Source organism: Peromyscus leucopus, chromosome 6, assembly GCF_004664715.2.
Source record: "Peromyscus leucopus breed LL Stock chromosome 6, UCI_PerLeu_2.1, whole genome shotgun sequence".
NCBI lineage: Eukaryota > Metazoa > Chordata > Mammalia > Rodentia > Cricetidae > Peromyscus > Peromyscus leucopus.
The window spans coordinates 46527258-46539128 of record NC_051068.1 but is presented as its reverse complement, the minus strand read 5'-3'; the positions used below and the strand labels follow the sequence as shown (position 1 = coordinate 46539128).

Below are 11871 nucleotides of genomic sequence, written 5' to 3'. Positions count from 1 at the left end.
CTGGGAGGAGCCCCTGCCTGGGAGGAGCCTCTGCCTGGGAGGAGCCCTTGTCTGGGAGGAGCCTCTGACTGGGAGGAGCTCCTGCCTGGGAGGAGCCTTTGCCTGGGAGGAGCCCCTGCCTGGGAGGAGCCCTTGTGTGGGAGGAGCCCCTGCCTGGGAGGAGCTCCTGCCTGGGAGGAGCCCCTGCCTGGGAGGAGCCCTTGTGTGGGAGGAGCCCCTGCCTGGGAGGAGCCTCTGTCTGGGAGGAGCCCCTGCCTGGGAGGAGCCTGCAGTTACCCAGCTCCTCGGAGGATCTGGCCTCCGCTGATTTTTGTGTGATGGTGGGCAGAGAGTGAGAACTGGGACAGTGAGTTTATCCCAGAGGAGTGACCACACTGTTTCCCTCTGGATCCCTGGAGATGAGTGGAGGACCTGGTGGGAAGAAACAACTTAGAAAAGGTGCCTGTCTAAATAAAGGTCTGAGAGTCTCTTCCTATTAAGAAGGACCGTGGTTATCCCAGAGCCAAATGCTGTGATAGTCTGCTGCTGTGGGACTCTTTACATTCACATGGCTTAAAGACAGAATGAATACTGAGACCAGAAGGAAGATGTGTCTTAAGCCAAAGGAAGGCAATTACGCATGGGGCTCGGGAAAGCATTCTATATAATTTAGGCAAGTAGAGAGCTTTTCTGTTTGTCTTTCAAAAAGGACTTCCCTTGGAGAACCCAGAGGGTCCCAGGAATTAGAATGATTTAGAGAGCCTGTGTGTGGTACATTTTCTCCCAGTTGAAGAGTACGATAATGTATTTGTTTAACTCACAGCAGGTCATGGCCTGTGGCTGTCAGAGAGAACATTTTTGTGTGTTTTACTTTGAGACTCAAATGTTGAACAAAAATAGTAAAGTAATTCTTAAAAACTGTAATTCACATGGCCACTTGAGTATTGAGACCTGCCTCGTTTCCCTGCAAAAACAAGATCAAGGGGACTGGGAAATGAGTCAGAATACTAAGGCAATTTTTTCCTCCCCCCCACCCCCCGAAACAGGATTTCTCTGTGTAGTTTTGGTGCCTGTCCTAGATCTTGCTCTGCAGACCAGGCTGCTGGACTCGAACTCACAGAGATCTGCCTGGCTCTGCCTCCTTAGTGCTGGGATTAACCACCGCCTGGCACACTTTTTTCTTTCTTTTTTTTTTTTTTTAGAGGTGATTTGTTACATACTTTATTAGTTACTTTTCTGGTGGCTACAGTAAGCTACTCTGACCACAGCAACTTGAGGAGAGGTTCACTTGGGATCATGGTCTGAGGGGACAAGACATCACCATGGGAAAGTCAAAGCTTGAAGCAGTAGGTCACCCTGTGTCCCAGATCAGGAGGAAGACACTGATGAATGCTTGTACATGACTGACTGTCCCCTTTGTGGGGAGTCCTGGGACCCCAGCCCACGGAGCGGTGACTTGTGCATTCAGGATGGATCTTCCTCCTTTGATTACCTTAATCTAGATAATATTTCACAGATATGCCCAAAGGAGAACTTAATCTAGGTAATCCCTCACAGACATGCCGAGGAGATAATGTGATCTATAGGCATTATAATGCATTATAGGCAACAGGCTTGTGTCCTAGGTGTGCCTAGGCCCTGTCAAGTAGACAATCAATGTGAACCACACATAGCAATAGAGAACTAGAAATTTACCACTGAATTCATCCTGTCTTGTGAAAGTTATTTTATTTTCAGGTTAATTCATTATTAATCATTCTGTATTCAACATATTTGTACAAAATCTGTACAGATATCTAATAATTTCTTCAGCATAAATTTCATTAAACAGAATTATGATGGTTACAGGTCTAAACAAGTATTTTAAGATTCTGAGTAAGTATTGCCAAATTTCATTCATAAAAGATTTTGACGAAGTACACTCCACTCATACAAGCGAAGTAAAAGGGTATGTCTATAGTTACAACTCTCCATCATGGATAATTAGTATTTTAAAAATTAGTAAGCAAGATACTCCCCAAATATTACACGCTATTGATGTTGCCCTTGGTTGCCTTCAAGAGGTGAAACTATGGCCATTTTTTCATGTGTATATCTGTGGTGTGTGTTTGTGTTATGTGTTCAAATGTGTGTGGATGCATGGGTGTGTGCAGGCACATGGGTGTGGAGCTTAGAGGCTGATGTTAAGTGTCTTCCTTAATCACTCTCCACCTTAAAAATTGAGGCATAGTCTCTCAAAATACCTAGAGCTTATCAACTGGGCTGGTCAAGCCAGCCGGCTTGCTCTGGTGTTCCTGTTCCTGGGCACTGGGATTACAGTGGACTGTCATGGCCACACAGCATTTACTTGAGTGCTGGGGAGCTGAGCCTCAATTATCACACATGTGAGATGAACATAGCACTCACGGAGCCATCTCCCCAGCTCATTGTGGCCATCTTTGTGAGGTCATTTTGTTGAAATTTTATCAGAATTTTTGACTGGTTAGTTTTTTGTTTTATATATATTTTTGGTCAACTTGACATAAACTAGAGGCATCTGGGAAGAGGGAACCTCAATTGAAAAAAACGTCTCCATCAGATTGGCCTTTCGGCGAGTCTGTGGGGTGTTTTCTTAATTGATGGGGGAGGACACAGCACACTATGGGCAGTGCCAATCCTGGGCTGGCGGTCCCGGGTTGTATAAGAAAGCAGGCTGAGCAAGCCATGGAGAGCAAGCAAGTAAGCAGCGCTCCTCCATCCTCTCTGGATCAGCTCCTGCCTCCAGGTTCCCGCCCTGACCTCCCTCAGTGATGGACTGTAAGCTGAAAGATGAAATAACCCCTCCTCCCAAGTGGCTTTTGGTCATGGTGTTTATCATAGCCAAGAGAGCAAACGAAGACAGTTTTCCTTCAGTGTATCTCGGAACACTTAAATACTCCAATTAGCTAGGTGTAGTGGTGCACAAGTTTGACCCCAGCATTCAGAAGGCAGAGGCTGCCTGATCTCTGTGAATTGGAGGTGAGGCCAGTCTGGTCTACACAGTGAGATTCTGTTTAAATAAATTAAAAATAAATACTTCAAGAACATGTGTGAAATGCTTGCATCACTTTATTAGAACCACATAATAGTTGAATGTTTCAAATTCATTTGATAAGATATATTATAATAAATAGAACATAAATAAATATAAATAAGGTCATATACTTTCATGAATATAAAATATAACAATAAATACTTTTAAATAAGTGGTGATGAGTGTTTTCAGAAACACTTTACAAAAAGAATAGCTTATCAGTTCTTGGTCTACTGCTGACACATTTGGGAAGGACATTTTCTCTCCTTTGGAGCATTTCCATGAAAACTTAACAATGTGCATAGTAAATACGAGAGACGTGACTGAGGGAACCATGCTGAGGTAGCTGTGCCACCTTCGATAGGGCTGTGAGAATGTGCCAGGAGCTTTAGTTCAACCAGGCCAAGACTTCCTGGTTCTCAACCCACCTCTTACTAAAATTTCATTGGTTCATATTTTTGTAGAAAGGGCGCTAAGGGGGAGGGACTTGAGCTTTTCAGGAGGCATTCAGATAGCTCATCACTCTGTTGATAGTCACAGCACGGATGCTGAAAGCATGAAGGAGGATGCAGAGCTTAATTTTCACTTTGTAAGGATCTGCTTCTTCCAGGGAAGGTTTCTGGGGCGGAATCTCACCATTGAGATTCAGAGCCTAAAAAGAAATGCCAAGCATAACATCTATACAATTTCAAAATGAAAACATTTGTCTGCAAAAATGGGTGAAGTCAATTCACAGTCCAGTGCCTGCAACCTACTCCCTCATACACTTTTAGACCCACCCCACAGATACCCCGGGGTGCACTGTTCCTGAGGGAACAGAGGGGAGAAATGTTCTTTTGCAAGCACACCTATGCCTTTAATGAAAAGACCCCTAAATGGCTCCAAAAAGTCCTCATTATGGCCTGTCTTACAGGAGGTAGGAGTCTCTGAGCTGGCATCTGCAGCTGTAGCTAATTAATTTCTATAGGTTATGTTAAGACGCCCAGTCCTTTGAGAAGAGGGAGCTGAGGTGGTCTATTGATTAGAACTCTCTATCAGAAACAGACCTGTTTGTGATAGAGACGCTATTTGTGTTAGATAAACAGACCAGCAGCGTGTTTCCCGTTCGTTCCTTTGGATTCGGTAGAACACTATGCCACTGAGCTACATTCCCAGCCCCCTTTTGATTCGGTGACATAGAATAAGAACTTAGGTTTATATGAAGCTTGATAATCTTGCTTGCTCCTCACAAAATCCCAAGGGAGAGGTAGTGTGTAAAGTCACCCCAGTTTCCAAACAGGCAAACAGGAATTAACTCGGTCAGCACAGTTGTCTAGATCCTGGTAGACCTTTCTACTTCCCAAATCACCTTACTTCTGGTCTTGCATATGCAATGTCAATCACAATTCCCTGTATGGGAGATTGGTTGACAGCTGTACAAATGTCGATGCCTTTCAAACAAGTCATCTGGCAACGTATAATGTACTGGCTGGTTTATGTTAACTTCACACACGCTAAGGTCATTTTGGAAGAGGAGAACATCAATTGGGAAAAACACCTCCACCAGATTGGCCTGTGGGCAAACCTGTGGTTATTTTCTTGATTGATGATTGATGTGGGAGGGCCCAGCTCACCCCAGGCTGGTGATCCTCAGTGCTATAAGAAGGCAAGCTGAGCAAGCCGGTACCCAGTGTTCCTTTACAGCCTCAGCGTTGGTTCCTGCCTTGATTTCCCTGGATGATGAACTCACTACCAGCTACAAGATGAAATAAATAAACCCTTTCCTCTCCAACTTGTTCTTGGTCATGATGTTTTATCAAAGAATAGAAACCATGACCAAGACAGTATATATGAACTGAAAAAGAAATCAATTGCTTTTCAGACAGGGACTTCTGAACATATCTTCATCCCATGCCCTGGTTACCATGGCACTCGCCTCTCTAATGTGCATATTTCTATGTTTTGTGCTATCATCATACAGCAGGCTCCCACAAAGGAGTAACACTATGGATTTCCCTAGATGATAGATGACTTTTCATTTTATTCACATTTTGGTTCAATATTATAACTGGGCACCAGCCTCTCTTGTTTTCCCTAATAATATTTGGATATATGTGCAGCCCTTTGAGTGTCAATTCTGCATTTTTTAAAAAAAGAACATGTGTACATGTGTATGTTTGTGTGTTATATGCACACACATTCATGTGCACACCTAACAGTTATATGATCTGTGCCTACAACATGCAGAAGCCAGAGAAGGGGGTCCTATGTTACTCTCCATCTTATTCCTTTGAGGCAGGGTCTCTTCCTGAACCTGGAGTTTTCTTGGCTAGGCTTGCAGCAAGAACACCTCAGTGATCCTCCTGTGTCCACCCTTTGAGGTGATAGGCTGGTTCAAGACCACATCTGGTTTGTTACATATTTGCCCCTGACTAAACTCAAGTCCTCATGGTTGTATATCTAGTGCTCTTAGTTCCTAGACTGTCTCTACATCCTAGTCTTGGATCGTATATCTAGTGCTCTTAGTTCCTAGACTGTCTCTACATCCTAGTCTTGGATCCTTAAGAGAAGAAATTATTTAAAAAACAACCAAACAACCCTTTTTGCAGGGGACCCTAGTTCTGCCTTTTGCAGGCTGTATGATCTCAGATGAGCATCAGTGTCCTCCTTTGTACAGACCTTATTTGCTTGTCGTGGGGATGGTGTGAGAAAAACCATCTGCAAAGAGCCTGGTGCATAGCACAAGGTCAACAAGTAGAAGGCTGCTTGCGTTTGCCCTGTCTGTAGAGGGTCCCCTCAAGGCTGTCTTAGCAGAGGTAACCTTGCAAGGCTTTTCAAGGGAGGGTCGGGGGTCTGTTCAGATCTCTCTCAACCCAACAAGGGCTGATTTTATTGTATCTCATCAAGGACCTATCTTCAACATGAAAGAGAGCCAGCGCTGATAGGAAGATGTCTTACCTGCATCAGCTCATCAATGGCTGCCAGCATGTTCTCATCCAGAATGATCTGCTTCTGATTTTGATCCAAAAGCTCTGCATTGATGGCCTTGAACTCTGTCCCATACATCTTCAAGTCCTCATAGATGCTACTGAGGCACAGGGTCTAGGTGAAGGGACAAAATGGGAAAGAAACCATTGAAATGAGAAACGCATTTCCTCAAACGCATCCCACTGCTGCATTTGAGGGAAGTGGTGTGTCTTACCATCATCAAAGAAGTCTTTTCAGGGGGCAGGCAGCTCCCTCTCTAGAGGAAAGAATAAGCCGGCATCAGTGTGATGAATCAGTCATGGGGAAGGAACCTTTGGTTTGCTTACTTACTGTTATGGAAGAAGTCTCTCCAGAAGCCAGACAACTCTCATTCTAGAGGAAAAACATACCGAGGATATTAGTTCTTAGTATAAATCTCTCTGATATTTTATCTCAGACGAACTATTCATTGCAGTAAGAAGCATCATGAAATTCACCATCACAACGACTTCTGTGCGCCTGTGTGTAGGAACTCATGTGTGCACCTGGAAGCCAGAGGACCACCTTTGACATCTTTCTCAGTCACCTCTCCACCTTATTTTTTCCAATACAGGGTCTCTCACTGATTCAGCTAGACTAGCTAGCCCATGAGTCCCAGGCATCCTCCTGTCTCTGCCTACCCTGGCACTGAGGCTATGTGTGGAGCCATGACACCCAGCTTTTCCGTGGTGCTGGGGATCTGAACTCAGGTCCTGGTGCTTGTACAGTAAGCTCTTTACAACGGCTTCACCAGCCCCATTTTTTTTTTTCTTTTAAAGACAAGCTTTTACTATGTAGCTCTGGCTGGCCTGGAACTCACTATATAGACCAGGCTGGCCTCTGACTTAACAGAGATTAGCTGCTTCTACCCATCAAGTGCTGGAATTAAAGGTATATACCACTACACCCATCTCATAGTTATTGAGCATATCCTTCAGCTCGTTGAAGTCTTCATATTGTTATGACTTTTCCCCCCCAAAAATCTTGATAGTTACGTGTAAGTATTTGGAGACAGCTTAGGTTTAGTGCACAATTCTGACTTGTGTTGTGTGATTTCTGGGGGGAAGACCTCTGTACCTTGGCTAGTTCCAGTGGCAAACAGGCCTTCAGTGTGCTGGTTTTCTCTCCAGTGATGTCTTCATAATCAATGTCTTCAGGAGTGCAGGGATAATGTCTCAAAGTTTGTCTGGCCTGTGGAAAACCATAGAGAGAAGCTGAGGTGTTACTCTCTACAAGATAGCTGAGGCTGGCACCCCAGGGTATGAGCAGGACCAGAGCTGGTCACCCTAAGCCTTCAATTCTTTGACCTGTAGGAAAGTCAGACTCTTCATAAGATGAGAGGAAACAGGCCACCTACACTCTCCCTTCCCTCTCCTCTCCTCCACTCCCCTCCCCTCCTTCCCCCTCCCCCTTTGCCTAGGCTGTTTGCCAGCAGGATATTTTTAACACCAAGGGAAGGCTGCAGTAGCCTGTGTTAACCAGCATCAGCACCACACTGTGATGCTCGCTTCCGGTGAGTCCTGTTGTTTTCCTTTCACCAAGCAGCTGTGCTGCATGAATATCTGTTTCTCTTACAACTTATAAAGGGGACCTGTTAAAGTCCCAGCTTGAAGGCTGTAACAAACTCTCAAGCCCTAAAGACTAGTTGAGCTTTAATTTACAGTGCACAGGGGCTGTCTCATCCCCCCCGGGGTGCTGGAAAACATCGATGATCAGAATTACACGGACGTATTAAGAAGTCAACAGCTTTCTGACTGAAGGTTGAGATCATTTTCCCCCTCAACTATGGTACTAGGATGTGACGAAGAAGGGCCGTGATGTGCTCTACTGGGTTCCAAGTTCAATCAGGTAGCAGTAGAAACCCAAACTAAGACAAGACTGAATTCTGCAATGTCTTGATCTGCAGCACAGATGTTTGGGCGTAGGAGAGTGGGTTTTTCCACGGAGCATCTGGTTAACTTTGAACTCCTCCAATGTCTCCATCTCAAACCTCACCTTAGGAAAAAAAGTCGCTCATCTCTGCAGGCCTTCCTTCGGGAGCCATTTTTCCTTAAATTTCATGTGTACAAGTATTCTGCCTGCGTGTATATCTGTGTACCACCATGTGGCCACAGTGCTCATGGAGGCCAGAAAAATGACACATTTCCTAGGCCTAGAGTTACAGATGGTTGTGAGCCACCATGGTAATGCTGGGTATCGAACTCAGGTCCTCTGGAAGAGCAGCCAGCACTCTTAACCACTGAGCCATCTCTTCTGCCTGGGCGCTCTCAGTTAATTAAGATTATTTGAGTGTTGAGGAACAACACATTATGAAGGATTTGAGGAATTCTCCAAAAAGGAATTCTCCAAAAAGGCCTTGTGGAATGGAACATATCTTGGGATATTCATAAGGTAATAAGCTAGAAGGTCCTTAAAAAAGATTAAGAAACACAGCGGAAAGAAGGAAGGAGTCTCCCTCCCTCCATCTCTTCCTCCCTCTCCTCCTCTCTCCCTCCCTCCCTCCCTCTCTCCTCCCTCCCTCCATCTCTTCCTCCCTCTCTCCCTTCCTCTCTCCCTCCCTCCCTCTCTTCTTCTCTCCCTCCCTCCCTCTGCCTCTCCTCCTCTGTTCCTATGTGCTTGTAAGTGAATGCCCTGTTGGGGTTGGAACATGGATCCTCATTCATAATTAAGTAAGAACGCTGCCACGGAGTCACAGCCCTAGCAGCTCCAGGACATCTGGAACACATTATCGCTTGCTGTAGCTTTGTAGCAAAAGTGAGAGAAAACTGTGGCAATGTACAGCAGAAAAGAATATTTTTGCATTCAAATATAAAACCTGAGAAAAACAAATGGAGCTAGAAATCAAACTGGATCACACTTGCCCCAGAAAAATGAAGGCTGGACACGACCCCTTCCTGAGACTTGTCCATCCAACAAAGAACTGTGTCCCTGTGTTAGACATTGGTGAGCAGAGGGAGAGACGATCAAATTCATCTTTACAGCTTGTGAAGTGCAGAGATCGCACCTAGGGACAGTCTCCCTGTTCAACCTCCAGTGAAGCAAAAGCTGGGAGCTCCTGACACAATGCCATACCCGCAGGCAGGCTGGGAGGGGCACAGTGAGTAGTCACTTTCCTCTGTGTGACACAGCCCGAACTGATGCCGTTATAATTTATTACCATCTTTTCTTTCTCTGGAGACACAGTTTCCTCTGGATAACATCTGTGAGGTTGATAACGTTTCCTCAACGGCTCCTACCAGCTACCCATGAACTGCGGGTTCCCAGCAGACACCAGATGGGTTAGAAGTCCTTGCCACAGAGGAACTTGGAAGCCAGAAGGACACAAGAAGCTTACCTTCTCCAGCATGTGCTTAGTGGTCCTCAGCAGGTTTTTGGAGTGGTCAAGACACTGGGCAGGTCTGGAGACTGGTGTGGCCCTGGCCAAACTGAGGTGGATTAGGAGGACAAGGATGGCCAAAAAGAGGAGGCCTGAAAGGGAAATGGGGAGAGGGGGGCGTAAGTCAAGCTTGTCAGCCTGGTTTGGCCTGCCTCTCTCTTCAGCCAGTCTGGCCATCTTTGCCATTCATTTTCTCTGGGTATTGACCTCTCTCCATCCATGTTTCAACCCTTTCCTCAGGGCTGACAGATAGAGCAAGTCTCCTCGAATCTTGTTAGAGATCTGTGTTCTCCTTACTCTAGCTCCAAGGCTGTGCCTTAGTTTTCTTCCGTGAGATGGGCATAATGGGCCCAGGCTGTTCTATACTGAAGAGACCTTGCAGGTGCTGTGGAGATCTAGCAAAACCCTCCTTCCAGTCTTCCTTCCTTTGGCCTGCAATTGCTGACCGCCCTCTAGTCTCCCTTAGCGGGTCCAGGGCCTCTGTCTGCTCTTTCCCAGGCTGCCTTCCCTGATCCTGTCACCCTGGTCCCCAGCCCTGGGCTACTTACAGCGTGATGGACACATGTTGGGCCGGCACTGAGCAGGGACAGCTGGATGCTGGAGGTGAGGTGGTTGGACAACTGACTCGGGGGACACATTTTTATAATTGTCTAGAGACCCAGCAGGACTTTCCCAGGACGGTGTCTCTTGCTTTCTCTCTCTGTCTCTACAAGAGCTTCTCAAGGACTCGTGCGTCGATTGTCCCCCCCCCGGGGGGGGGCGGGGGATGGCGCTTTCGAATTAACTCTCGGAGTGCCCGTCTGCGAGGTTCCGGGACCGGCCCGCCACCGCACTCAGAGCGAAAGCGAAATCGGCCCGCGAGTCGCAGCTTTTGTTCTGGGGCAGGTCTGTCCCTCCCCACTATCTCCCACTAGCCTAGAGTCGCAGCTTTTGTTCTGGGGCAGGTCTGTCCCTCCCCACTATCTCCCACTAGCCTAGATGCCCTGCCACAGCACGCTGCCCAGCGCCCCTTCCGAAGAAGCAAGTGCCACCCACTCATCGTCTCCGCTGTGGACACGGAGTCTGACTCAATTTGCTTTGCGAATGTGTCCCGCCTTAAACAATGCAAGGGACAAAACCGGTGCCACTATCTATCACTTAAGACTCAGTTCTGGCAGTTCTGGTTTAGTGCCATGGCTGGGAGAAAAGGTGGAAAGACAGCAAGCTCATCGCTCTGCAGGAGCCCAGGAGGCAGCAAAGGCTTCTGCAGCCTCTCCGGGCTCTGCAAGGAGGCATTTCATGGTTGCCAGTGGGATGGATTCTGAGCTAGTTCTGGAATTAACACAGTAGGGAGGTAGAGTCGGGAGATGGGGACAGCGAGTGCTGGGAATGACATCCTTAGCCTCTCTGGAGTTTCAGCAGAGAGACATCCTTGGATTTGCATGATGGGAAGATCCCTTCAGCAGCCATGTAGGACCTGGATGCCAAGGGTCCAACTCAGATCCAACGGAGTAGATGGTAGGATAGGACCACACCATGGCCCCGTTCAAGATGGAGAACAAAGATGAGCAGAAGAGATTCGCTGGGGGGCAAGCGGCTAAAGCCTCATCACACCGGAGGCTGAATGGGAGCTGTCCCAGTTCCTACAGCAGGGGTGTGAGAGTCTGGAGCTGGCAAGGACAAGTTGTGTTTTGGAGGTTTGGGGTAGGAGGTTCCCTTGGGACTTCACTCATTTCTACCCCAAGTCATTCTCACTGGGTATGCAGAGAGGAAGGCCCTCTTAGTCACCGACTTGGAGCCAAGCCATGTGTCCGGCTGCCGCCAGACCCCTACAGCGGGAGCTGTGAGAGTCCACCTCCTGTAGAGGCAACCGTCATAATAGTTTATGTGAAGCTGCGCTTGTGTCTAGAAGATTCAGATTAAGTAAATGACACTTAAAATTGCAATGAGTCAGGTTCATCACAACAGAGCAGCTCCTTTCCTAGAAGGCACATTTCTTATGAAAGAGTAATTCCTGCTACTCAGATGAACCCAGAGCCTCTGTTCAGTGTGGTGGGTTCTTGGGCACCAGAAAGAGTTCCTGACCCATGCTTTTTAAATACGCCTTTCAAAAAACTCTTGTAGAATTCATACATGCCTACAGTGTATTTTGACCATATTCATCCCCGACACCTTCCCTTATCTCCCGGATCCACTCCCCACCCTCCCCTCCCTTCTAGTTACCATGTCCTAACTTATTTTTTAAAAAATAACCCACTGAGTTCGATTTGTGCTGTTTGAAAACACTCATTAAGAGTGTGGCCATTCCTGGGCACATTGCCAACTAAGCAACGCTGGCAGCGTCCTTTAAAAACAAAAACAAACCAAAACACCTGAATCTCCCTCCTGAAGAAGTCATCAGCTCAGCTAGGGGTCAGGAATTCTGAGTCCCTGCTTGCTCTGTGTTGGAATGTTGACTGGGGTGAACCTGTAAAGGCCTTGTACAGGCAACCACAGCTTC

General features: G+C 46.8%; 1 protein-coding gene across 1 annotated transcript; it reads right to left on the bottom strand.

Annotated features, from left to right (window-relative positions):
* Window positions 1–3164: 3164 nt before the first annotated feature.
* On the bottom strand, window positions 3165–10125 carry Il12a (interleukin 12A). The gene is made up of 7 exons (XM_028867243.2): window positions 9941–10125; window positions 9351–9484; window positions 7094–7207; window positions 6329–6370; window positions 6213–6254; window positions 5969–6112; window positions 3165–3683 (listed from the first exon to the last, which is right to left on the bottom strand). The coding sequence occupies exons 1-7, from the start codon at window positions 9954–9956 to the stop codon at window positions 3528–3530; spliced, it is 648 nt and encodes a 215-aa protein (XP_028723076.1). The 5' UTR covers window positions 9957–10125; the 3' UTR covers window positions 3165–3527.
* Window positions 10126–11871: the final 1746 nt, after the last annotated feature.